The sequence below is a fragment of the Fukomys damarensis genome, unplaced genomic scaffold (assembly GCF_012274545.1).
Source record: "Fukomys damarensis isolate Sample0158 unplaced genomic scaffold, DMR_v1.0_HiC HiC_scaffold_4, whole genome shotgun sequence".
Taxonomy (NCBI): Eukaryota; Metazoa; Chordata; class Mammalia; order Rodentia; family Bathyergidae; genus Fukomys; species Fukomys damarensis.
This window is the reverse complement of record NW_022900916.1, coordinates 68,340,226-68,367,820: the sequence shown is the minus strand read 5'-3', so window position 1 is coordinate 68,367,820 and position 27,595 is coordinate 68,340,226. Positions and strand designations below refer to the sequence as shown.

Sequence of the window (27,595 nt, the reverse complement as noted above, 5' to 3'; positions counted from 1 at the left end):
CTGGGGATCAAACTCGGGACCTTGGGCGTGCAAGGCAGGCAGCAGCACCACTGAGCTAAACCCCCAGCTCCTTTCCTATTTTGTAAGACACGTGCCTCCTGAATGTGTTTGTTGTTTACCTGCTGGTTTTACAAAGTCGAGTCTAGTCTTAGCCTGCCAGTTTATTTCACATTTTGAGCAATTACTTCTACTTGCCTTTCTGCTTTTGTGTTGCAGATATTTCGAAAGAAAATACAATGCAGTTTGTGATTTTTGTAGAAAACACAAAACCATCCTTCGGTACATCATCTGGGGCATTTTATTAGTCGGTAAATATACAAAAGCCATTGTCTTTTCTTTTCCTTTGAGGGTTCCCCAAGTATTAGCTTCCTGTGGAAAGAAAATGAATTTTCACCCTTCCCTGAGCCTCCACCAGTCATCCAGGAAAGTAAAACCCTGAAGCTGTAAGACTTGGGTCTCAGCAAAGAAATGTGCGTAGTTTCTCCTGGCCCCTGTTTTGAGGCCAGCAGTTAATTGTGAGTCACCTACTGTGTCAGACCATTTTCTGTTGCTATAACTGAATACCACAGACCAGTTAACTGGATAAAGAATAGAGGTTTATTTAGCTCACAGTTCTGGAGACTAGGAAGTCCAGTATCAAGATGCCAATGTTGCTAAAGGACTTTGCCCTTCATTGTATCCTGGCAGAGGATACTTACTTAGAGCAAGTGTGCTAGCCTAGGTCTCGCTTTTTTTTTATAAAGCCATTAGGGGCCCCACCCTCATGACTTCATCTAATTCTAATTGCTTCCCAAGGGTCCCATCACGATTAACACATGATTTGGGGGCTAAGTTTCCAACACCTGAACTTTTGGAGGACACGTCCAAACCACAGAACCTCCCCCATTCTTGGGGCTCACCATTATCTTTGTCTTTGAGTTATGGGTTTGAGGGGTGCACTGTTTAATGCAATCTGGAAAGCTGGGTAATGGACAGGCACCTAACTGCAGGTAATGAGGACATGATAAGAACCTAGGGCCATGTAGGCCGTTCATCTTTCCTGAAGGCAGGAAGATGTCTCTCGTTTTTATTCCCTGTGAAGCAAAAGGCACTACACCTATCTGTGTAAACACTGCCATCCAACGTTACTCTACTCCCACAGACATTACTCTAAGATTGCTGTTCAACCCAGGGCAAAGGTTTTACTGGTGCTCAGACAGCCAGAATGAGAAACCGCAGAATGGGTAATCTTTCCCTGTACCAGGCTAGACAGTATTTAAGGCTTGGCAGTATTTGAGTATGCCTTCAAAACTGCGCAACTCCACCACTGTAGTAAAAAAGCAGCCGTAGACAATACATAGCAGAAAGACATGGTTGTGTTCCAATACCGCTGTATTTGTAGAATACAAATACAAGTAGAAAAAATGCAACAGTCGTGCTACCCATAAAACAAGAAGCTAGCCAGATTTAATGTGCAGACTTTTGTTTGCTCACCTATAAGAGTAGCAAATCTTACTCTTACCCTACAGTCTGCTCTTCAAAGCAGCCACCATAGTTACTACCCTTCCCTTCTTCTGTGACACTTGGAGACAGTGGGTCTGTTTTCCTATTCGAGTTTAGGCCAAATCTGAGCTGCAAGCCAGGAAAATCAATGCCTCTTTGCCAGTGGTTGCTCCAGTATTTGGCCTTTCTCTGAATGCTCACCTACTGAGCCTACATCTATCAAGAAATAAAAGGTCCCGAGCAAGAAGCCTGTGATCAAGCATCAGGACTGAAGAATTCAGAAGGCCCTGCAGGGGAAAGATGGCACCCTTTCCTCCTAGCACTGAGAGTCTTGGGGCCTTTCTGTGGTCGGGGAGAGGGAGAGAAACTCCAGTGCCCGCACCACAGCAGCCCTGCTCAGAGTAAATTCCTGAGGAGACCTCCCCTGCCTCAGCCAGGTGTGTTCAGTGTCTGCCTTTGCCTCCTGAACAGGTTATCTGGCCGTGGTGATTGCAGCCTGCGTGCTGAACTTTCACAGAGCCCTTCCTCTCTTTGTGGTCACGGTGGCTGCTGTCGTTTTCATTGGCTGGGATCACTTGATGGCCAGATATGAACATCACATTGATGAAATCCTATCTCCGGGCCGACAGCTTCTGGACAGCCATTGGTTCTGGATGAAGTGGTAATATGCAGCTGGTTCTCTTACTGCGGTTAAGAGGGATGTTAGCCTTTCCCAACACTGTTCCAAATATGTGTTCTAAAATGGCTTTCTCATCTCTGAGGTACTGAAGCTGGAAGCAAGCTCAGGAATAATCCGCTCTAACACCTTCACTTGACAGGAAATCAAGGCTTAGATGAGGCCATGACCCATTTACGAGGCATTCGGTGTCCCTAAAAACCACCCTAACATCAAGTGCTGCTAAATGATAAGACGTTGCCTGAAACACAGCATCTAATAGCCTCCGTATGCGGATCGGAGACACCTACATGCCTACATATCAAAGAGCCATTAAGGACAGAGGGCAGTGCAAGGCGTGAGTCATCCCAGGTCCAGTTTCAGCTCTTTGTCCTTCTGTCAGTGAGGTGGCATCATGGTCAGTCAGTGGTGCCCGTCCTGGCAGAGAATAGGGCACAGCAGCATGGATGCCACCCACCTGCAATACCTGTTTAAAGAGTTGGTCTCCACGGAGCAATGCTGGAGAATGCTGACAACATATCTGCAAAGACCTTTCCTTTTTTGCATCATTTTTTTCTTATACAAGTTATGCATATCTTGTCATATATGTAATTTTTTTATTTTTATTTTTTGTACTGGGGATCGAACTTGGGACCTTGAGCTTGTGAGGCAGAGGGCAAAACCACTGAGCCAAATCTCTGGCCCTGTTTAAAATATATTTACAAATGGGGATCATAGAATACATTCAATCTTTGTCCTCTTTGATGTGTAGTTCCTCTATGATTTAGCATTTGTTTCACTTACATTTTGGGGCCATTTAAGTGTTGTGGTGAGCATGAACCTTTTTAATCCACTTTTGATGTGAACTGGTGTCTCTATTGGCATTCCTTTATTGGCTTGTGAACCCAAAAACTTTTAAATTTGGCTTTCATTGTCTCTAATTTTTTTCCATGCCTCTTGCTCCTAAGAACTAGGGTTTAAAACATTGCCTTGGTGCTGAGGACCACTAGCCCTTGACTTTTTGTGCAATTAGTATGTTCAAATCATGACCCCATAGACTGTGATCAGAATAGAACTTAATTTTTCATCTGTCATCCTTTTCATTTTATTCAGTAGCAGCCAGCTACCCCATACTTTGTGTGAAAACGGCAAAGTTCCATGACCCTGCTGCTCACTCCTGGGTAACAGCCCAGTGGCCACAGGCATAATTTTAATACTGAGATGTGCCATCCCGTATAACAGTGAAAACTATGAGCTTGACCAAAGGCCTTTCTGCCCCGGCTTTGGCTTGTATTTCTTCTTTCTCCCTGTTACCTATTTCTCTACCAGCCTCACAGCCAGGAGAAAAGTCAGGGTCAGGACTGTCCTATCTCCTTGGAAAGAAGCCTTGTGAGTTGTTAAAGGGACTCCTCCAAGACCTGTCGTGTAAAGGTACAAGATCCCAATAATGAATACAACTGTACTGTACACCTAAAATGTACCGATAAACTCAATGAGGAACAAAATGAAAAAAAAAAAAAAAAAATCCAAGGCAGGTGGAAAAAATAAACTAAAATAAAAATAAAGGGACTGCTTCCCAAAAGACCCTGCATCCTGCAGTGACTGCTCAGGGCTTTGCACTCAGCCTCGCACTGTGGACCTTGTCTCCCTCCAGCGGCCCTGGTAGGTAGGTCCCAGCCCTGGTCATCTCTGCCAAGACCCACACAGGATCTACCGGGAACCTTCACACGTCCTTGACCTAACAAACCAGGTGGTACAGTCCCCACCCAGCAGCCTTTCTAGTCTGCCATCCAAGCAGTGAGTCTGCCTGGCTGTGCCCACTGGACTCTCCCTTGGGGACGTCAGCCCGATTAAAGTTCAGCTCTGTTGTGGTCCCGCAGCTGCAGAGAACACATTTCAGGTTCTGCCTTAAAGGGAAGAAGGTGCCACCTCACCAGCCTCAAAAGCTGGGGTGAAGAATCCCCCAAAGTAGAGCTCCCAAAAATCACCAGACTGCCCTCTCCAAACATCCTTTCCCCTCTCTGACCCTTTGCACACCCTTGAACTAGGGAAGAGCCTGAGTTGTAGAGTGAAAGGGACACATTGCTTAATTCGGGGGCTATTTTCCATTATAGTCACAACCAGAAAGGGTGTGCTGTGATTTCTGAAAGCACGGCTTCCTGGTGCCAGGGTGTGCTGCTCTTGTTATTTTATTTTGCTTGTTAGTTTAAACCTCCTTGCTATGTTCAAGTTAGAACAGTAAGTGATGCCAACACCCTTCTGTTCCTCAGGGTCATGTGGAGCCTGTTGATCCTGGGCATTACTTTCTGGCTGATCCTCGACACCGCCAAGTTGGGACAACAGCATTTGGTGTCCTTCGGTGGGCTCGTGATGTACACTATCCTGTTATTTCTGTTTTCCAAGCACCCAACCAGAGTAAATATGAAACCGATCTTTCGGGGATACCTTCACCTTTTCTTTTTCCCAGGTGCAAATGGATCAAACTGGTGTGAAAGAATTATACCATCCAGTGTTTTTCTTACTCTGCTGTGGTGACTCAAGGTCGAGAGGGTGCCCTTCTTCTGGGTCTTTCAAAGCACTACGTAATGTTTCATTCTCAATATCTCCCAGTTACACAGACAGCAAGTCACCCGTTTCCTGTCAAAGTCTAATTTCTACTCATATACCCGCTGCCTCCATCAACACACAGTGAGAAGAGTGTACTCCTTTTGATACAGATTTTCCCAGATTGTAACTTATCTAACATTCTACAATGGGCCCTGCAGCTTATCAAAGCTCAATTTGTGCTGGGAATTTAGCTCCGTGGTTCTGCCACCTGCCTCACAAGTACAAGGTCCCATCTGAGTTTGATCCACGGTGCCAAAAAAAAAAAAAAAACGTTCACTTCGCATTGTGGGCATTCTGACTCCAAAAATTTGTCCTCATACAGTTTTTCCCCATAGAACTCATCTTCATCCTTATTCTGTCAGCCTTAACCTAGAAAATGGCAAGAATTCTGAGACCTAAAGGTGCTCACTGATGAACCATAATGGCAAGCTCTGGAAGGTTTCTTGGGCTGAAACTCAACCCGAGGAGAAAGTGTTGGTCAGAGACAAGTTCACCTAATATGATCCACATTGCAGTGTCTTCCCTGCTCAAGTGACTTTCTCCATTTCCATGCCCTTGCTCCCAGAGCTGGGACACTCTTTTCTCACCAAAGATGGAAGCAGATAATGGTTCATTTCTGCTGTACTCCATGGGTCTGCACTGAAGTCCCTGGTTCCTTTTATAATGAAACAAAAGCCCCTCAATTAGGCAGAATTTCACTTCACGCATCTACAAGTTGTCAGATCAACAAACCATGGACACAGAGAAATGATATTCTGCTTTTCCGTTTTCCAAGCAAGAGAAGTAATTCTACATGTATGATATTTACAGTATGACTAGGAAAGACATCCCAGCCATTGTAGTCCTAAAACATAATGACGCTTCTTAGACTACACTTTGTGTCTAAAGTATTTACCAGGGCATAGTGGTTACACAGGAAAGTTTGTGAAGACAGGACTAACAGGGTTCCCACTCAGGTTCAGAGAGAGGGAACACAATCCTGAGATTATTAAGGCATGGTTCTGTCAGAAGAATCTCTAGGCATGGTGGTGCACTCCTGGAATCCTAGCACTCTGGGTGACTGAGGCAGGAGGATCACAAATTGGAGCCCAGCTTGGGCAACTTAGTAGTACTTTGTTTCAAATTAAAATTAATTAATAAATTAAAAGAGCTGGGGAGTGGGGGTTCACTCAGTGTGAATGCCCTGAGTCCAATCTCCAGCTCCTAGAAAAAGAAAAAAGATTCTCTGTTCAAGGTTGCCTGGGCCTCTAATGAAGGGTTTGCGGGACTTTCCAGCCATCCCGAAGGTGCTTCCAGGAAACAGCGACCCCTGCAGGGAGATGTGTGGCCAGCACTGGCTTCCTGACAAGATGATCTTGTTCATCACCTCTCTTGGTAGGTTTACTGGAGACCTGTCTGCTGGGGAATTGGATTGCAGTTTCTTCTTGGTCTCCTAATCCTAAGGACTAAGCCTGGATTCATTGCTTTTGATTGGTTGGGCAGACAAGTTCAGGTAAGGTTCAAAAGAATGTTTTACTGTTAAGGGGCACTTCGTATTTGGATATAGTCGTTAAGATATGTCAGACCTGGCTTTGTTTGCCTGCAATACTTGACCCAAATTTTAATTCTGTAGTATCAATTAGACAAACACCTGTTTATGTCAAATATGTTAACCTGTCTAATTAGTCACCCCTGTCATCCATGCATCATCCCCAGTGGCTGTGCCTGTTGTCCTACTCCAGGCCTCCATACTTCTAAGACCGGTACCCAGAGCATCCTCTGCATCTGGTGGTAACTAGTGCCCCCCATGTCCTTCTGTTCCCACACTCAGCCTTTCCTTTAGTGTCCTGGAGTCAGACTGAATGTCAGAAATGACAGGAACCTGTCTGCAGTTATAATTCAAAGCTACACTTCCGTGCCAGGCACAGAGGCGCAAAACTGAGGACACTAACTCCCCTAGTCTGGGAAAGCTGGGTCCTCCTGCTCGGCACAATCTAGTGTTCCTATGGCTTGTGGCCCCCACCTCGGTGGCTGTAATGATCCTTTTTCTTTTCTTGAGCTCAGGTTTTCCTGGGGTACACTGATGCTGGTGCTATCTTTGTCTTTGGTGAGAAGTATACAGACCACTTCTTCGCATTTAAGGTAAATGCCACCCCTTTTTCTTGTAGTCATTGCCTTTTTTTTTTTTTTTTTTTTTTTTTTTTTGGTACCAGGGATCAAACTCAGGACCTTGTGCTTGCGAGGCAGGCAGCAGAACCACTGAGCTAAATCCCCAGCAAGTAGTCATTGCCTTTTCACTAGCTTCTCGGTCTTTGTAGATGTCCAGATAGAACCTAACACACCGAAAGCCAGGTATATACTATCTGTGTTTGCTGTAGCCACCATTTTTTGTTTACAGTGCTATCTGAAATTGGTGGAGTGAACATATTACACTGTGTTACTCCTCTGCAGTATTAAGGGACTCATCAGGACTCATCAGATACTGGGGGGTGGCATTGCAAGAGGTACTTCAGAAAAATTCTGTGGGTTACAGTGTCCTGGGCTTCAGGGAAAAGAAGGACCCTAGAAGATGAGTTAACTAATTTTTATTTTTAATTGACACATAACAGTCCTGGGATACAGTGTGACCTTTTAATAAATGTGCCGTGATGAGACCAGGATCTGATTCTTGTCTAAGCCTGATGCTTCGATGGGGAGACAACTAAGCCATGTCCAAAAGGTCAAGTGATTATAGCCTGAGATAGAAATACGCTCATCTTGTGAACTGAATTCAGCACTGGAAAACACAGAGTCACAGAGAAGGAATAACTTTCAGCCCAGCCTCTGCAGCATCTCAGTGCCTGTGACCCCTCTCACCACCCCAGGCAGAGGCCTCTGTTCTTTCTGCCAATGCAGAATCCCTGGATGAGCCCCTTAACTGCATCAAGCTTTCAGGAAAGCTCTGCCTACCAATTAAAGCTAATGAATGTCTTCCAGTGAGTATGCTCTGAGTACTGGCACAGAATGACTTTCGGGACATATTATGAATAGATTTTTCTAAATTAGATCTTGTACGAACTGTCCTTGGTTGTGCCGTGCCCCTGGCAATGGCTTGTCTGCGGCCATCGGCAGGGAAGCAGTGGGGAAGAAGTGCAGGGGAGGGCTGAGCAGGGATGGCGGCGGCTCCCCTGCTCCACGAAACTAGAATCTGCTCTCTGTAGAAACACAGGCTGCAGTGAAGACCCCCAGAGAGCATCGGAAAAACGGGACCTGGAGAGCACAGCTTTCCTTCCACAGAACTAAGCCGGCCTCAAAAGTTTTTAGTGATTCAAGACTATGGATGAAATAATTATGATTCTAAAAGAGTAAATGATTACTCTATAGGAGGCACCATGTGCCAGGACCTGCCACGCTTTGTCTGGTCTGCATAGCTACTACAAACAAGGATTTGGTTGGCTCACAATTAATCCTGACCCAGGACACCTCCTGATTATGGTAGTGGTGACAGCCATGTCTTTTTAATACTAGGACATTAGTTTGCCGATGGCTTTCTGTTTGATGATCAGGCCTTACAGATCCATTCAAAACCACATTCTTTCTCTTAGTAAGAAAAGTTTATTGTAGAAGAGAAAAACCAAAATGTCAACTTTGCTGTGAAATTTACTTGTCTTAGTCTGTGTTCTGTAGCTATAGCCAAACATCTGGGACTAGATAATTTATAGAAAGCAAAAGTTTATTTAGCTCACCGATCTGAGGCCGAGAAGTCTGGCATCAAGGTGCTGGCATGGATGAGGGTTTTCCTGCTGCACCCAACTGGCAGGGAACTTCCTGTGGCAAGGCAGATAAATCCCCTTCCAGGTCTGTCTTCTTCTATAAAGCTCACCGCACATCCAGAGGTCCTCACTCTAATGATCTCATCTAATGCTAACCACTACCCAAACACCCTGCTCCAAACACCAAAGTGTATTTATTGGAGATACACATGAACTTTTGAGGCCACAGAAGAAATCCGGATGAGAGATGATAGAGAATAAGGCTGCCTGGAGAAAGTGTTGCTCTTTGAGCGGAATTTCCAGGATCGTTAGGGTATCTGTGTCAGAGATAAGGAGGCAGTGAGGAGACCAAATACGAAGCTCGTGATGCACAAAGGTCGACACTGATCCCATTCACTTTGCCCCGTTCCCCAACCCTAGATCCTGCCCATCGTGGTTTTCTTCAGCACTGTGATGTCCATGTTGTACTACCTGGGACTGATGCAGTGGGTCATCAGAAAGGTACTGGGTTGGGAGGGACTGGGCGGCAGGTATAGAGCTGATTACTTCGGGTACACAACCTGAGATGGTTTTTATCCGGGCATTTCCAAGATGGCTTTCTCTTTCTCCAAAGATTCACATCTGTTCCCACTCAGGTTCTTAGATTCAAATCCCTGTGTCCACACAGAGAATTTTATCTCGGGGACTTCTAGCAGGGCTTTGATTTGCAGCCCCCTGGAGAACCCCATGAAATCACAGCAGTTACTTCTTTAGCCAAGGAGTTCAGATCAGATGCCTGCTGGGGGAGACAGTGTTGTCCCTTCCTCATGGTTTTCCGTGCTCTGCCTACCACAGCCGTGCTGGTCTTTGGTCTTCAGGAGGTTACAGACAATCAAAGTGAGGAGAAGTTTCGTTTCACTCTGGAGGAAGTCACATAGGCACACAGTCGTGAAGAAGAAGGAAGAGGAGGAGGAGGAGAAAGATAAGGAAGGAGGACGAAGGGAGAGGGCGAAGGAGGGAGAGACAGAGAGGAGGAGGAGGGAGGGGGAGGAAGAGAAGAGGAAGAAAGAGAAGAGCTACTCACCTCGCTCCTCTTCCACAGCAACTGAATCTTAACCTCACATTCAGTCAGACACTAGGAAATACGTAGAGTAGTTTGGATGCTCATGAGAGCAGAGCATGCATGTGGGGCTTGGGGGTCAGCCACAGCCCTCTTTTGATCCCTATAAATTAATCAAAATGTATAAACAGAAAGAAAGATAGGAGAGGGAACCAGAATGCCAGCAGAAATCAGAATTACAGTTACAGCTCCAGGGATCATAATTTCCTGACTGTAGGTTTTAATTTTTTGTTTGTTTGTTTGTTTTTTTTTTTTTTTTTTTGGTTTTTTGAAACAGGGTCTCACTATGTAGTTGAGACTGACCTGGAATTCACTATGTAGCCCAGGCTGGTGTCAAGCTCACAGCAATCCTCCTGCCTCAGCCTCCTGAGTGCTGGGATTACAGGCATGCACCACCACGCCCAGCTTAACATTTTAAAAGTATTTACAAGGGCAGACTTTCGGTAGGAGGATTTGACGAGCTTGCTGTATATGACTTCCTCCTCACATTCTGCACTGTAATGTACATGGCAGTGAAGATGGCTGAAAATGGCTTTCCACCTCCAATCACACCTCTATATAACACATCGCATCCTAGATGAGTCGTACCTACATCAGCACCACCACTAACCTGCCAACACTTACTGAAGGCCTTATCCCTTCACTCTAGTTTCGTGAGTTTTATCCCTATTTGACGTTTGCTGCAGTATACATATAGTTCTCACTGACCTTGTCCCTTTCTTCCCTTTAGGTTGGATGGACAATGCTAGTTACTATGGGGTCATCTCCTATTGAGTCTGTAGTTGCTGCTGGCAATATATTTGTTGGACAAGTAAGTTTTAACCAAATACCAAAACAAAGCAAAACACCTGCTAAAACGGGATACTTTCTTTGCAAAACACGGGCCAAGACTAGATCACAGTGCTGCCTCTTCTTGTGGGGTGGAGAAATGGTGTCAAATAAGGAATCCCTAGAATAGGCAATGTCCAGAGCCTAAAGAAAAATGCTTTTAGGTTTCCTCTTCTCCTCAAAGAGGAACTTTTAGGCTACAAGTTTTACTTCCTTAATCTATTGCGCGGATAGACACTTTTCTTGCCTGAAGTCCTTGTGAGCAATGATGAGCCAGTTATCACTCAAGACCCCAGCTTCTGTGAGACTGGAATTGTACGCTCCCGAAGCCAAGTGTGAATATACTGACCAGTGCCACTGCCTAAGGAAATGGGGCTTGAAGCAAAAGCCGAGTCATGCAGAAAAATGCTTGGCCGTAACCCAAGGTTATAACTGCACTGTCTGGCCGTGCCTTCATGTGGGGAGCTTGAAGGGGAGCGTGCTTCCTTCTCTAGGAGCTGAAGTTATCGTCACTACAGGTGCAGAGTCTCTGAGGACTAATCAGGGCACCATCTTAAGTTGATTGTTACCACCTGCAGGAAAAGTGGGCTCCGGACTGGGCTCCTATTTAATCTATGAACTGAAGCTCAACACAGTCAACCTCACAGAACAATTACAAATAATGAAAACATTGTAAAATTGCACAAATGCTTCCGTGGTGCTCAGTCTGACACTTAATATGCTACAAGTGCAGTTATCATTGATGGAGAGCCCCACGCCGCAGGCCGCCTGTCCTCCTGAATGAAATTTCAGCCTCTAGAGCTGTACTCTGCAGCACCTTTTCATCCGGGAGAAAGGTCTCTGACTCTGAGTTGTGAAAAGGCCTGGAGGCACCCTGTCATTATCACTGCTGGTATCTTTTTACATACTCGTGCCTTCATTCCTAGGAGGTCCCAGAAAACAGGTTGAGACTCTGAAGACGAGGCTGGGAGACAGAAAGTCATGGTGGTTTGGAAGCCCCCGGTCCACCAGGCCAGGCACTGGGCATTTGCTTTGCCAACTGTTAGAAAAGTGCACCAAGTCCTCCCAAGGCTCCTTCCGGGGCAAGGTGCAGGCACTGCAGAAATAGCCTCCTAAGAATCGGCAAGGCTTGCCCATGACATAGGGGCTCACTCACCTAGAACTGAGGGCACCTAGATGTATAAGGCTCACGTTCTGAGGCCCAAGCACTCATCAGATTCATCTCGAAGGCTTGTCAAGTATTGATTGCTGCCCCTTCCCTCTTCTGGTCCAGTAAGTCAGAAAATGTGCATTTCTAACAAATTCCGAGTGACACGGATAGAGCTGGTCTGAGGTTCACTGCTAGAAATATGGCTTTAGACAACGGAATGTTCAGTAGATTTTAAAAGGTGACGTGTGTTCTACGCGCCCTCTCTGTCTGCAGACGGAGTCTCCACTGCTGGTCCGGCCGTATTTGCCACATGTCACCAAGTCAGAGCTCCATGCCATCATGACAGCTGGCTTCGCCACAATCGCGGGCAGTGTGCTGGGCGCGTACATTTCTTTTGGGGTAAGAGCTGGGGGGATTAACTTGTACAAAACTCAATTTCTTTCTCTTTCTTCCTGTCTTCTTCCCTTCCCTTCCTGTTTGCCATGGCTGGTGGAAAAGGAGGCCAAGAGGCACCTGCTTTGCAGCATAGCAGAAATGGGTCACAGCTGCAATGACACTGAAAAGCAATGACCCCCGAGGCCTTTGAAAGATTCATTTTCATGTTGCCGCCACCTAAATGCGAATTATATCCAACCACAGCAAAGTGAAGTCATAAGAGGAGCTTACTTTGGCTGAAAAATTCTATCTGTGGAAGAGAAACAACTATTACTGATATTTGTAAAGATGATCTAAACCAGGGGTCAGCAGGCCACAGCCCTGGGCCAAATCCAACTCGACCCTTATTTTTGTAAAGAAAGTTTTATTGGAAACTAGTCGTTCGTATCCATCCATTTTGGGAAGCTTTCATACAGTAGAGTTGAGTAGTTGTGGACCATAAACCACACATATTCAGTCTCTGGCCCTTTTCAGAAAAGAATTTGGGGGCCCCTGATCTAGAGCAGTGATTCCCAACCCTTACTGCATATTGGAATCCCCAGGGCTTTTAAAGAACCTAAGTCCCAGGCCCACGCCCATGAGTAATAAAACCAGAATTGGGCTAAGACTCAGGCCAGCGCTATTTTTAAAAACACCTCAGATTCCAACGTAGAGCCAAGTTTGAGAATTGGTGGTCTCTGAGGCGAGGCAGGAGAATGCTGACGCATGGGGTCCTCGTGCTTGAAGCTTACAAGCTACACATCGATGGAACTCCCAGCACAGAAATGTCATAATTCAGTCACCGTTGTGCAACTCCGGTAACGAGGACTTTTTACAAGATAAGGTGGCTTCATCTCAGGTCTTCATTCTGGCCAGGGAAGCCAATTAGTAAGGCTAAAAAGTAAGAGAAAGTAAGAGAAGCAGGGAGAAAAGGGTACCGCAGGGATAAGCCGTACTTTCCGATAATTCCCTCTGCCCCTGCCACAGGAATGCTGCCTTCAGAAATGCGCTCGGCATTACTGGGAGGGCAAGGCAGGCAAGGACCTGGGGATTCTAAAGCTGCAGGAAAGAGGATCCAGAGACGATGTGAGCATGGGAGGTGGAGAGGGGAGAGAGAGGGCTTGGCATGAAGGAAACAGAAACAACGTATAGATCAAAGGATCTGGGCAAATGGATACCGTGTAAAGGGGGGCAGGATTTCAGGAGACCAAAAAGGTGAGAAGGCAACCCCAGCTCCGGGGAGCAGAAGTCCTTCTCCCGTGGCCATTCCACCCAGGCGTCGCCAATCTCACTCGGTGGCGTAGTGAAACGAGGCTCCGGAGACTATCTGAGCATCCAAACTGCAGCGCTAAGGGTGAGGGATGTTTGAAAATGGTTACAGTGCAGGATCGATTATCTGCTGAAAGGGTCAGGTTTGGTTTTGCCCGTCCTCTTCTCCAAGGATGTCGCTGATTAACATGCATCCCCCACTCTTCCGATTCTCGGGGTGATGTCAGCATGTGGCTCACGGAGGAGGGCTGCGTTCTGGCGTGGAATCAACCCTCCCCGTCTTTCCCCGAGTGAGACTTTCCGAGTCTTCCTCCGAACACAGAGCAAAGCTAACCCTGCTGCTGGCTGTCTCTGCACCCTCAGGTCTCATCCACCCACCTGTTAACGGCTTCAGTTATGTCCGCTCCCGCATCATTGGCTGTCGCTAAACTCTTCTGGCCCGAGACAGAGAAACCCAAGATAACCCTTAAGAGGGCCATGAAGATGGAAAATGGGTAAGTGGACACACTGATCATTTGACTACACGGGCCGGGGTCGTGACTAGGTGGAGTCCGACTTCAAAGCACAGCAAAAATTTGCTAACAAGAAAACACAGCCTTGTGAAATTAAATTTTATTTCCCAGGAATTATTTAGACTTTACCAAAAACATCTTGTTTCAACACCTTAGGAAAACCTTTCTAAATACTCGATGTTAATATGTTTTCTCAACTGTTCAGTGTAAAGATACTTCATCGTAAATACAGCATAGTGTTCACTGAGCCTTGGTTTAAGACTATTGAAAACCTGTAGGATGACCACTTCTGAAGATCTCATATAACAAGAAATGGCACCAGGCATGGTAGCACACACCTGTAAACCCAGAACTGGGAGGCTGAGGCAGGAGGATTGCCATGAGGCCAGCTTTGGCTGTGCAGTGAGTTCTAGGCCAGCCTGACATAGATAGTGAGATCCTGTCTCAAAAAAGCAAGAAACAAACAAAACAAAACAACCTAAAGAAAATAAAAGGGCTCTTCACTTTGGTTCAACCAGGAAGAAGGTGGTGTAGTTTCAGCAGGGCTGTGGAGATATCCATCCAGGACAGTTTCCCTCCCTGGGCCTCTCCCCTTCTGCCCTTGGGTGTCCTTGCCTCCTGGGCCACTCAAGCCTGCTATCCTGGGGCCAGGTGAGAGCAGCCCCGGGGAGGGCAGTCACACCAAGGAGTCACAGTCTCTACCAGGATAATGGAAGTCCTGACAGCAGCTAACTCCCAGAAACTGCTTCCCAAAATGAATACCCTGTTGGAACAGGAGGTTGGATGTCAGCCAAGGGTCTGTGGCTTGAAACTAATCAAATCTGCATGTGACAATGGCCTTAGAATGACTGCCTGACTGAGGGGCTTTGGAGTGAAAGATCTTCTTAGTCACAGTTCCTTGGCTTTGATACAGAGACATGTTCTCCAGCTGTGGATTTACTGGACAGATTCCTGTCTAAAATGAAAGAACTGCCCAAGCATCTTGAGTGTGTTAGACTGAGCTGCTTTTATTTGGCTGGAAAATCAAGAGACGACAAAAAAAGTGTCCCATTGGTAACTTACTGTATCCAAAGAAGTCAGTATCGGTTCACAGTTTCAGACTTGATGAGAATGGAAAAGATTGTATTGGAGAAGGTGTGTTGAAAGTCAAAGCTACCACTGCCTTTCAATTTCTACAGCTCTGTTATTCACTCATTCAAGACAGCCTGCTGTTTGAAAGGAAAAATGGCCTAAAATTTGAAAGACTAGAAGTTCAGCTTCAGGCATGTCAGTGCAGGATCATATTTTCTAAAGCAAAGCCTTCTGTGTTGGCCTTATCTATCATTACATTGGAGCTCCAAGCACAGAAGTGTGTGGAGTTAGCAGGAGGAGGAGAACATCTTCAGAAACATTCCAAGACAGATGGCGGAGATCTGACCTTCTGGCAAGAGCTTGTGTCCAAGTGTCTCACTGAATATTCATCAGACAAGGGTTCCAAAGTGAATGTTCAGAAGTCGAAGCGAATTGTTTCTGGGCGTACTGTACAGCAACTGAAGCATGGTTGCTATAGAATAACTCACCTTTCCGCTACTCCTGAAATGGATCCTTAATTGGTAAATTCGGTTGTTATTCTCTGTAGAGAAATTGTATAATTTTCTTCTACGACTGAAGTATTGAAATGTTATCTTCAAAGTAAACCAAGTGGACTTGGAAGGGCAAAAGGAGAAAACTGGTATCTCCAGTACAGTCGGCTAACATTTGAAGGCATTTGCTATATAGAAGATACGACAGCCAAGGAAAGGAGTTTCCAATCTCTGATATATATGTTAACCATTTCATCAAATAAGTAGCTTAGAAAACAGCATCCTTTTTAATAACCTGAATTTTTAAAGTAGCCCAGAAGTAGTGGTTTTCTAATTGCACATCGAGCCACATGTAGCCCAAAACTCTAGCTCATTTAAAGTCATGAAGACCAAAAGTTTGATCCATGTATGAACTAATTTGAGACTGTTAGCTTCTAAGCACAATTACTATGATCTTGAATATTATACCTAAAGGAAAAGTAATACAGAGCAAATGATCTCTTTTGGGTTTCTGAAAATTGCTGATCTGTCTGCACACACTGCTGTTGCAATTAGAATACTAGAAAGTAATTAGCCATAAAAATGTAAGTTCAGTTACTACATGTATTCTGTATTTCTTGCCATCTGAATGTATTAACATGCAGTAATGATTTATCTCTGCCTATTCAAAATTAAATGTTAACATTTAACACATCTACATAGGATTATGAAACTTAAAATTTCCATACTGTGTCTTAAGAAAAGCAAGTAGGCACCTCCATAATTATGAAATCACTGAGGTAGAGTTTGGAATTCTCCGTGTGAGCCAATGAATGTAAGCAGATGTACATATATTGTTAGTGTTGTAAACAGTTAATGCAGCCTGAACCCTGAGTCTATCCAGAGTGGACGTTACCAATGTTGACATCATGTCACAGATAAATAAGCATTGCAAAATAAGCCAAAGAACCACAGTATATTCTACCTTTATCTTTTTGGCAGCCATGTTTTGTGGATAACTTCTGTTTTACCAAAATGTATTTCAATAGTTTGAAAACGTCATTGTTAATTTTGAGTTGGCAGAAGGTACCAGCTACCATTCTGTTTGGTGCTAAGAGATCTATCTTTCAGTAAGATTATTGAAATGCAAAAAACAGAAAGGGAGGAAGGAAGGAAGGAAGGCAGGCAGGCAGAGGCCAGGGATCTGAGATGGAGGGAGCAGGGAGGGAGGGGAGAGCAAGGGGAAGCAGAGTAATTAAGGCGCAACATGGATGTGCACCAATCCCCAAGATGGAATTGTTATGGATAATAAACAAACATATTGTGTAATGTATCACAAACATACATTTTGAAAAAGAAAAACGAATCTAGTTGAAAGAAATAAGGGTGCAAAAGACTAAGGTATTTAAGATGTTCAAAGTATTTTGTTAAATAATATAATTCATCAGCCAACATCTGAGATTCATCTCTTATTAGTATAAAAACAAAGTCGTAACAATGAGTAAAAAGCAAATCTCCAAAGAATAGAAAAAAAGGGCTGATCATCTCTAATCAAAAAATCTAAAATCCACCATCCTTCAAAATCCAAAACTTTTTGAGTGCTGACAACGCTGCAAGTAGAAAATTCCACGTTATTAGACGTTGTTTAATGCCTGAAATTATTTGAAATGTTGTACAAAGTTAGGTTAAAGCCATGTGCATAAGGCACACATGAAACCGAAATTGATTTTGTGTTTAGACTCGCATCTCACCCCAAGATATCTCACCATGTAAATATTCCAGAGTCCAAAATCTAAAAAGCTTCTGGTCCCAAGCGTTTCCGATGAAGGATACCCAGCCTGTAGTATGAATTCCAAAATAAAGTCAGCAGCCATGCACAGTGATACCATGTATTGTTCAGGGATGCAGACGTGTAGGAAGATTGTAAAGGCTGATTTTCAGAAAGCGGTTACCTCAGAGACTAGAGAAGCGATCAGGGACTAGCATGCAGGGACTTGAAAGTGATGTGACTTTTCACTTCTGAAATAAGGTGATGGCAACGCAGGCCTTCACTGAACTGATGGAGTTTTTCCCGTGGCTTTTTATTAATGTTCTTTGGTAGCTCCTTTTAACACACAGTGTGTATACCTGTAATATTTTATCATGCGCCCAAATTTCAAAAGTAGTTTTGGGGCTGGAAAGTAGCTCAATGGTTAAGCGAGTGTTTGGCATGTGTGAGGCCCTGGGTTCAAACTCCAGTCCCACCAGAAATAATAGTAATAATAATAACCAGTTAGATATCCCTTGCCCACCACCTATAGTCAGCAATTCTAAGACGCAAAGATTGCCCCAGATTCGGGTGAAGATTTTGACCAAGGGATGGTCCCGAGGTTTGCTCTTCATGCGAATGAGCTCTGCCGTGGTGTCCACTCACTGACCACTCCCTGGTAATTCTGGAATTGCTGTCCTTTGATAAAGCGATTCGAGGAACCTCCTAGAGGCTGCAACGCAGGGAGCCTCCTCGTCAATCCCTCTGGTGGCAAACATCGCTGCAAATCTCATCGCCTTCCTGGCCCTGTTGTCCTTTCTGAATTCAGCCCTGTCCTGGTTTGGAAACATGTTTGACTACCCACAGCTGAGTTTCGAGGTACAACTCTCTCACACCTCCTCCCTCCACTCTTTCGGCCTGTTTACAGTAACTCCCGACTACGCGTGTTGCAGGAGCTCCTGGGCTTCACCCAACACCCAACCCCTTCTCTCGTCTCCTCTCTCCTTGCCCCAGACAGACAGAATCCAGGCAGCTTCCAATGACCATTCTGGCCTGAATCCCTGTCTTAGTCACTTTGCTGTTACTGAGACAGAGCACCTGACCGGACACCAAAAGAATTAAAAAGAAGTTGATCTGGCCCACAGTTCTAGAGGCAAGAAGTCCAGGTTCAGATGGCACCAGCCTGACTCTTGTTAGGGGCTGCACTGCTGCACACATAGAGACAGGAAGAGCAGGCGAGCAAGTGCACACTGAGAAAGAGGGGCGGGATGGAGGAGCTGACCACTTCATAGCCACCTAGTATCTCTGGACTAACGCCCCAGAGAGAGCTAACCCAGTCTCAGCATCATTACCCTGTGGACCAAACCTTAGTGCGAGTTTGGTGAAGACAAACTGTATTCAGACCACACCAACTCCTGATAGATAACATTGGGCAACTGAATGGGAGGCAGTTTCTTCTGCCTACAGAGAGCAGAGGCGTCAGGAACAATCTTGTCCCTGAGGATGACTCAGAAGAACTAGAAGCAAATCACTATTCTAACAAAGTATTTACTTTTGTCTTTTGCAGCTAATATGCTCCTACATCTTCATGCCCTTTTCCTTTATGATGGGAGTGGACTGGCAAGACAGCTTTATGGTTGCCAAGCTCATTGGTTATAAGACATTCTTCAATGAATTTGTGGCTTACGAGCACCTCTCTAAGTGGATCAGTTTGAGGAAAGAGGCTGGACCCAAATTTGTGAATGGGGTGCAACAATATATGTCAGTGAGTGGATATCCCGATTTTTCTGTACACTTCTTCATCGTGTTTGTTGACTAGTTACATGTGCTTCTGTGTGTCAGGCACTACAACTTGAGTCATATCAGAGAACAAAACAGCTAGCCCTAATCCTGTGATGCCGTAATGCTCGTAACTTTTAGTTATGTGCTTGTGTGTTTCTGTGTGTTTATACCAGGGAGACAGGTGGGGAAGGAGAGAGAGAGCAAAAGGGAGAGAATGGGGGAGAAAGAGGGAGGAGAAGAGAGGTGCTGCAATCCACTGTGATGGTTTACTCCCAATGATACAGATACAAACTCAGAGTCACATAAGCTGGGATTGCAATTGGTAAATCAAGAAGTACTGATTAAATGCATTATGCATTTGAATCGACATGCAGAGTGGTGGGTACTGTGCTCACAGCACTGAACAAGTCATGAGGCTCTATGTTAGTCAGCTTTACACTACTGTGACAAAATACCTGAGGTGATTAACTTAAAAAGAGAAAATGTTTTGGTTGTCTATGGCCTGTTTTGTGCCCTACAAGGGAACACCCCTAGGACCCTGACACCCTCCCACAGAGTCTACCCCCACAAAGGTTCACCACCTCCCAGGACCACCACAGGCCTGGGGCCCAGCCTTGACACACGGGCCTTTGGTGACACACAGGCTCTGCACTGCAGCAGGGCCTGGCTTCACGGAGCTGGTAGTCTGATGATCATGAAGGCCTTTTCCTTGCAACTGACAGGATTGTTGTGCGCCCTGAGAAGCTGCATCATTGCAATATAGTGCCTGGCCATTCTCAAGAGATAGTAAAACACTATTAGTCACCTTTCCCATTGCTGGAAACAACGTCTGACACTCAGATCTTTAAGGATGAGAAGCATAACGGGGCTCACAGTTTCAGGGGATTCAGTCCGAGCTGGCTGGCTGCAACCAGAAACATCATGGCAGGAGGGCTTGGCAGCGAAAAGATTCTTCATTCAAGGCAGCCAGGAAGCAAGGCAGTGCCAGAGAGGAAAGTGTAAAGGACCAAAGACTCCACAGCCACCTACCTGGCTCTGTGACCTACCTGGACACACTTAGCTAATGCCCCAAGCATGTATTAAATTCTAAAAAGTAAGTGGAGAAAAAGCATCCTGCCTGAGTGTTAAGCCTGCTCACCTTAAATACCACCACCACCCCTCAGCTTCCCAAAGACCAAACAAGCAGATATCCTCCATCCATTCACACATCTCACAGGCAGATCCAGGAGAGGACTGACTTGTTGTGAGGTCAGGAGTAGTTTCACCCAGACGTCTGGTAGGCACAGGGCTCTTGGGTCTCTTGTCTCTCACATGTTCATTCCTCAGGTAACCTCAGTGGCTCTCAGCCAAGCAGCCTCATTGTTTTGATGCCACCCAATCCAGTTTGTTTCCCCACCAAAAGAAAACAATAAGTTATATTAAGTTAAATATTTTCTATCCCCCACTGCCAGTTGCCAGAAGAGAAAATAATTCTAGTAAGCCAAGAGAGCTGAATTCTCTGGCAAAGCTGAGCAGAAGGGTTGTTAGAGGTAGAGAAAGAATGTGGAGCCGATTTATGTTTGAGGATGAGTCCCGCCGACCACAGTCGCACAGGGCACCTGTGGGGCACAAGCTCAACAGCCCCCACTATTGTTGAGTCAGGAGAGGAACAGCATTTTGTGACCAACAAGATGGGGGAAAGCTGCAGAGATCTCTGCTACCAACTAATGAGTAATGAGTGGTGGGATGTGTCCCAACACTATCCTGGGACACACCTGCCACAAGCTTAAAGCTTACTACATTGGTCCCACAGACAAAACCCCAGTGACATCCTTTAATTATGTCCATTGCTTAAGCCCATCTATGGTAAGAGATCCGAATGTACATTAACACCCACATATAGATTATGAGCCCTTCAATACTGCATTATTTTCTCTCCCTCTTAAACACAATACCTTGCACATTTACATATTGTATAACACAGGTAATACATGCCATAATATAAAAGTCAAAGTGTACAAAAGGAAGCCAGGTATGAGAGAGCACCTGCAATCCTAGCCCTCAGGTAGCAAAGCAGGAGGATCACCACAAGTTCAAGGCCAGCCTGGACTGCATAGCAAGACCCTATCTCAAAAAAAACAAAAAATACAAAAGGTATAGAGGAAAAGCAGGCCATCTTCCCTATTTCTCTGCCCCCTGACACCTCTGCCCCAGCATATTTAGCCTTGTTCCTTGCACTCAATGGCATATACCAAACACCTTCCCACATCAGTACCTATGGCACAGTGTTCTGCTGCATAGCACACCATAGTTCATCTAACTGTGCTGCTCCTTGTTGAGGAACATTATTAACCATTTCTCACTGTTAGAAGTGGTGTTGCCGTGGTCGTTCTTTTATGTGTAGCATCCTTGCTTGCACACAAGACAAGCTGCTGAGTGTGTCATTCATGTTTCCCTTGCACAGTGCATCTTTCCATCACATAACCTTTTATATTTGTGGACCAAAGCCTCCCAACCTCCTTCACTTCTTTTAAAACCATTCATGGCCACATGTGCGTACTCCCCACCCAGATCCCCAGGTAGAGAAAGGAACCACAAGCCCCACACACCATCTCTTTACCCCAACAGTTTCTAATAAGTATGCCCATTTTTGAAGTCAACTGAACTAAATGGAAAGCACTAGAAAGAGTAGGAACCTGATAGCCTTTTCCAGGAAGAGCAGACTGCACCAGTGCTCAATTTTCCTCCCATGTGCACCTCTTATGAGGACTTCTCAAAAGCTGTGAGAAGGAAGAGGGACCTTCAAATCAACAAAAAACCTACCACAACCCCTTGAGTCTTAAATATGAGCTTTCAAAAATCCAGTAAGCACAAGGAAATAAAAGTACTGCTGTACTTATAAATACAGTGGTTTTTTGTTGTTGTTGTTCTTTGAAGTGAATTATAGATTTTTCAAGATACTAGAAAAGAAAATGATTGCCCAAACATAGGGGCATTTTTGCCAGATCGGGCATGCCTCTGACGAACAACAGCCCTGGATCTTCAGAGCCTTCCAGAGTCAGTCCCTCTACCTGAGAGAGGATTGTCTTACCCAAGCAGTCCTGCCTGATTGTTGGGATAGAACCCATGGGCCTGTGCACAGGTTTCCGGATCCACTTTCCATCTCCCCACTGCCCTGTCAAAGAACTTTCCTTCCCTCACTCCCAAATGGGCATCCTGACTCTCCCAGGGTCAGGCAGATCTGGGGAACAAGGTGAGCCCACACCAAGGCCGAAGTGGAAATGAGTCCCTGAGCCTGAGAGCTGCGCTTTTACTGACAGGTTTCCTTCATTTCCCTAGAACCCTTCGTAGTCAACACTCCTCCACCCCATGGCCAAGTGCCTGGCAATGGATGATCTTTCTAGCTCACTCTTGCCTGCTTCCATCAGCGGACCCATTAGCATTTCTGTTGTACTCTCATGTGGATATCCACAAATTGTTTACTACTGAAGTTGCTTTCAGTGTAGTGCTATTACGAGTAAAGCGGCCATAAATATCCATGCGTAGTCTCTTCTCAGGCTGTGTTTTGATTTCTCATAGGAAAATGGTGGGTCATACAAGCAGTGTGTGTTAACTTGATAAGGATCTGCCACACTTTCTCAAAAACAGGCTTTGCCATTTTACATTCCTGTCACCAACACATGAGTTCCAGTTGCTATCCATGCTTAGTATTGTCAGCCTTTTTCTAAACTTAATGGTATCTCCTTGTGTTTTTAATTTGCATTTCCCCAGTGACTAGATGTTGACTATCATTTTATGTGTTTATTGGCCCTTTCCATGTCTTTTGTGGAGTATCTAACCTCTTGATCCATTTTTCCTTGAGTGTCTGCCTTCTTTTTGAGTTGTAGCTATTCTTTATACATTCTGAATAAGTTCTTTGTCAAATAAACATAATGCAATTATTCACCAATATCAATTTCATATCTCCAGCAATGAATCTATGCCTGGCACATGACAATGGGTTGCCAGGTTACATGGCACATTAGAAGCTGTTAACAAGCAGGAAGTAGCATTTCTAGGGCCAGGGATTTAGCTCAGTGGTTTTGCCACCTGCCTTGCAAGCTCAGTGGGAGCCCAAGTTCAATCCCCAGTACCAAAAAAAAAAAAAAAATTATACCAATTCCATGTGCCCTATAGAGTCTCCAAATCCACCAACTATATTCTGCTCTCCCTTAAAATTCCAGGGCAGGAGGTAAAAAGAGTCCAGGAAGCAATGGACAGTGGTATTGGACAGCACATTTATTGGCATTGATTCTGTGGTCCCATTGTGAAGCCCGGCAGGGATATCAAATTTCTTGGGCCGGGAGAGTTTTTGTCACAGCAGTGTTTGTGCTTGCTTACAGATTCGTTCTGAGACAATCGCCACTTATGCCCTCTGCGGTTTTGCCAATTTCGGTTCCCTAGGAATAGTGATCGGCGGACTCAGTAAGTAAAATAATATTCTTTACCAGCAGATGTGACATAAACCTACTTTGAATCTCCACCTTCCTCTGCAACATTACTCATGTCAGGGGCAAATGGCTCTGTAGCAGCAGTAAGTCCTCAGCTGTATTTTCTTACCCATGCTGTGCAGTGTAGTTTTCCTGTGAACACCCAGGCTAACCTCAGGAAAGATTTGCTCAAAGGTCTGGGCTCTTCTGCCCTACCACAGATGACACAGAAGGTGCACTTTGCAAGTCACTGCCAAAAGATTTTAGTGGCCACCCAAGAAGGATCCCTAGGGATGACGGAAGTTCAGTAGGAAGTGCTGTGCTCATTGGCGCTGACCGCCTTGCATACAAGCAGATGGTGACCACTGCCTCTCATCCCCCTGCTTGAGCCTGACTTCAACCCATTTGCTGTGAGCATGAGCCCCTTGAATGGAGCTTAGGACCTGTTTCTTTCCAACAGACCTGAGACTCCAGTCCCAGAATAATTTTCAGAAGCTACATATTTGGGTCTGTAGCCTCAACATTAACCTCAGATACTTCCTTTCGTGTTTTGCAGCATCCATGGCTCCTTCCAGAAAGCGCGACATTGCCTCTGGAGCCATCCGAGCTCTGGTCGCGGGGACCATCGCCTGCTTCATGACGGCCTGCATCGCAGGTGTGAAGTTCTGTCCTTGTTGTCCTGGTGCCCGCAGGACAGCAGCTCTGGGGAGGCAGGGTCTGCAGCATGTACTGCAGCGTATGCTGCTGTAGAAAGCTGGGAGTCGGCACTGCTCTCGAGCACATACAAAGCTCAGTGTGTCAAGCAGGGTGGAGAAGCCAAGAACAGAAGGAGATCTTCATAGCTTTACGAGGTTTGAAAATCCAATGAATGCCACTCTTCCCGTTTCTAGGCATCCTCTCCAGCACTCCTGTGGATGCTAACTGCCATCACATTTTAGAGGCTGCTTTCAGCTCCACTTCACCTAGCAACACAACGGGAATGGTGTCTTGTTGCCAAAGCTTATTGCCCAGGTATTGTATTCTCAATTATAACTTCTTTTTGCTCACTTCTTAATAACCAAATTTCACCGAAAGACGCTTTCACTTTCTAACTTTCTTACTTTATTTGAATGTAAGAACTGGCCCAGAAATGGTTAATGATCCTTTGCTTTGACTTCTATTGAATAAGACTAGGAACTAAAATACGCACTAGCACTGCCCAAGCATTTACTGTGCACCCAGCTGTGCATTAAGCGCTCTCTATGAAGTAACACACTTATGCCTTGCAATCTGCAAAAGCTGGGCCCCATCCATCTTTCTTTTTGTTTTGTATTTGATAATAATGGTGGCTTAGGGAGGTTGTGTCCACTCAAGCAAAATTAGCCCCGGCACAACTGAGATAAAAATTTCAGGCCCATCTGCCCATGAAGTCCATCACTGCCCTCCATTACCAATCCCCTGTAACCAACATATCTCTTTCCATGTTTGACAGCATCCATGTCTCCCTCCAGAAGCACGACTTCTACTGCCTTCCTTCTTGAGCCTCTTTCCTTCTTCCATAGCCTCCCTTTCAAAGCAGTAGAGGTCTCACCAGCAACGTGGTGAGAGGCTGTGGTGGGTAACAGGCCACCAGCGAGCCAGGCTGGTCACTTCTTCCCATAGCAATTTCTACTCACAAATCCCCCCAGCTACTGTCCTTACAGGGCAAGTGCTTTATACAGGTTGATTCTGTGCCTTCTGTGTCTACTCTGGAGGAGGCAGGGCAAGTCCTTGAGGCCACCCAAAATTTGAGGCCAAAGCGAATTCCCTGAGGCCTCTGTTGTTCAACCGCCCTGACCTGAAGGCAAAGAAGGAACTCCACTCCTTGCTCTGTGCCATTCCAGTGTGTTATCATGTCCTCACCCACTTTGTCTGCCATCCAAGGCTCACCTAACTGCTTCGTTCTATCTTTCCTCCAGCGCTGTGGTCAAAGGGCCTGGCCAGGTCATCCCAGGAGGAAACGGCAGCCTGCACTCCTTGAAGGGCTGCTGTAAACTGTTGACTCCACCCACACTCAACTGCAGCTGGATCCCGAGTGGATTCTGAGTGCCGCCATTTTTCCAATGGAATGCAGTCTGCAGACGCTGAATGTTCTTCTTTGGGGAAAAGAAAAGATGTCATCCATAGATTGATAACTTCCATCAGCTGGAAATGTGAAGAAAGAAGAAAAATAAGTGTGACCCCTTCAGAGTTATAATCTGTCTCTTCTCCCATCCCTCCAACTCATCCTGTCCCTACTGAGAACTACTGAAATGTCCCAAACCAAGGCCTCACTTCCAGTCCCAAAAATGTTTTCTGATCTTAGATTTTAAAGACATTTCATGAGAACACAGGTACAAATGTTGGTTCCCAATAACCGGGCTACAACTCGGCCATGCACTCTAAGTATCTGAATGAGTCTCTAAGGAATCCAGAATGACTTGTTTTAAACACATCTAAAGTAAGGTCCCTCTGCATTCACTCTAGCTTACCTGCAGTACCTTGAACTTCAGTCTTGCACAAAGGAAGGATAATCAGCATTCGCTCACTCCTTGGCTGCCCTCCCAGTCATGCACAAATCAGAAGTCCTATCAAAACCAGGACCTAAGACCCTTAAAGCTGGGAGAGTTGAGTCCATCAGTTTAGGCCAAGTTTTTAGTAACAAACAACCCACCAACCTCAGCTGTTTTCAAGTTGATCTTTCACTCAAAGTGGTTGACTTTGGCCATAATCCTTACATTGTCTTCATTTCCAGGACCCCTGCTAAAGCAGCAGCCCCTGTGTGGGGCTTGCTGGTCTTAGAGAGGGAAAAGGACATTGAAGCAGCCCAGTAGCTCTTAAAACTTCTTCTGAGAGATCACACCCTTCCCTTCTCCTGGCCAAGCAAGTCCTAGGACTGCGTGATATCACTCACCGCAGATGAATTGCTCTGTCACAGGAAGGGCAGTGAATACAGAAGTGGTATGATACACAACAAGGGTACATGACATCCCAGCGTTCCTCCAAGAGTCAGCCTGGTATAAAGCGTGACCACAGACCTCTTCACGTGCAGATTTGTATTCCTGGTGAAAGGACCGGAACACAGACTTCATTCAGGAAAGCCTCAGGAACCAACGGAGGAAGAGCAGATCCTGACTGAGGTCTGAATGCCCTCCACAGAGCTCCATAGACTGGGAGGCCTCAGCACCACACTTGCCTGCAGGGCATCGGTGTCTCCACAAGAGATGCCTGCGGAGAGCTTGTGACTGAGAAGCGCGTCACCTGCTTTCAGTAATGAAGACCACACAGCGTGGCAAAACAGCAGTGCCTCTGAGTCCAAAGGAAGAGAATGACTGTGCAGAAGGTTCTGTGGTGCTTAAGTAATTTATTGTGATTATATTTTCTCTTCTGTTCATGCGCAAGAGTAATTTGTCCACAAAATCTATGTGCTTTTAGTTGGGGTTTCATTTTGGGCTTTGGTAGTAATAGGGAAGGAGACCAAATGCCCAAAGTACTTTTTCTCTGAAGTAAATAAACCAGGATATTTCTGATTTTTAAATTATTTGTATCTATTCCTCTTAGGATCCAATGTGCCTTTCCAACATTAACATTATTTTAGGAAAAAATATTTACCCGTTCTTTTTAGTGTCAAGCTTCATTACAGCCTATAAGAGTATTCAACAGTGTCAGTTATTTGTATTTTGTTCTTTGTTGTCTTCAATAGGTATTATTTCACCATTAATCTATTGTAATTATTTGCATATTTCTACTCTACCATATTCCTGAAAATCTGTCAGGGAATCTCTTTGCTGCTACCAGTGTGCCTGTCCACCTGACTAATTTTTTTTTTTTTGAGTTTATTGGTACATTTAGGGATACAGTACAGTTACATTCATTGTTGGGATCATGTACCTTTACATGGCAAGTCTTGATTCTCATTTTTTTCCCCTTACCTCTGCCCTCCCTTCACCCCCTCCTCCCCTCCCCATCTACAAACACTTTATTTTCATCTTTTCATTCTCTCACATTTTTTTCTTTTCCCTTTTTGTTCTTCCCCTACGTATCACACCTTCCCTACACCTTTAGCTCCTTTCCTCCCATTTCTAAATGTCAGTAATCTTATTAGAATCTTATGCATTGTTGCAGAATATTCACACCAGGGAAACTATTTGGTATTTACACATGTGGGACTTATTTATTTCACTTAGGAGTATATCTTCAATATGTATCCATTTTCCTATGAATGAATCTATTCTCTCGCTCTTTATGGCTGAGTAATATTCCATTTTATAGAAAAACCACATCTTCTTTATCCAGTTTCCAACGGATGGGCAAATAGGTTGTTTCCAAGATT

General features: G+C 45.2%; 1 protein-coding gene and 1 pseudogene across 1 annotated transcript in view; both read left to right on the top strand.

The window, feature by feature from the left end:
* The window catches only part of Slc28a3 (solute carrier family 28 member 3), a 66,565-nt gene extending 41,154 nt beyond the window's left edge, over positions 1-25,411 (top strand). The window contains exons 4-18 of the mRNA XM_010605528.3: positions 217-308; positions 1,954-2,143; positions 4,408-4,552; positions 6,123-6,236; positions 6,788-6,865; positions 8,896-8,976; positions 10,305-10,385; positions 11,826-11,951; positions 13,599-13,729; positions 17,746-17,914; positions 18,603-18,800; positions 23,179-23,260; positions 23,822-23,920; positions 24,156-24,276; positions 25,203-25,411. Coding sequence (XP_010603830.1) covers positions 217-308; positions 1,954-2,143; positions 4,408-4,552; positions 6,123-6,236; positions 6,788-6,865; positions 8,896-8,976; positions 10,305-10,385; positions 11,826-11,951; positions 13,599-13,729; positions 17,746-17,914; positions 18,603-18,800; positions 23,179-23,260; positions 23,822-23,920; positions 24,156-24,276; positions 25,203-25,329 — 1,834 coding nt within the window. The 3' untranslated portion in view covers positions 25,330-25,411. The remainder of the gene's footprint in view (positions 1-216; positions 309-1,953; positions 2,144-4,407; positions 4,553-6,122; positions 6,237-6,787; positions 6,866-8,895; positions 8,977-10,304; positions 10,386-11,825; positions 11,952-13,598; positions 13,730-17,745; positions 17,915-18,602; positions 18,801-23,178; positions 23,261-23,821; positions 23,921-24,155; positions 24,277-25,202) is intronic.
* On the top strand, positions 14,457-15,336 carry LOC109117451 (annotated as a pseudogene).
* Positions 25,412-27,595: the final 2,184 nt, after the last annotated feature.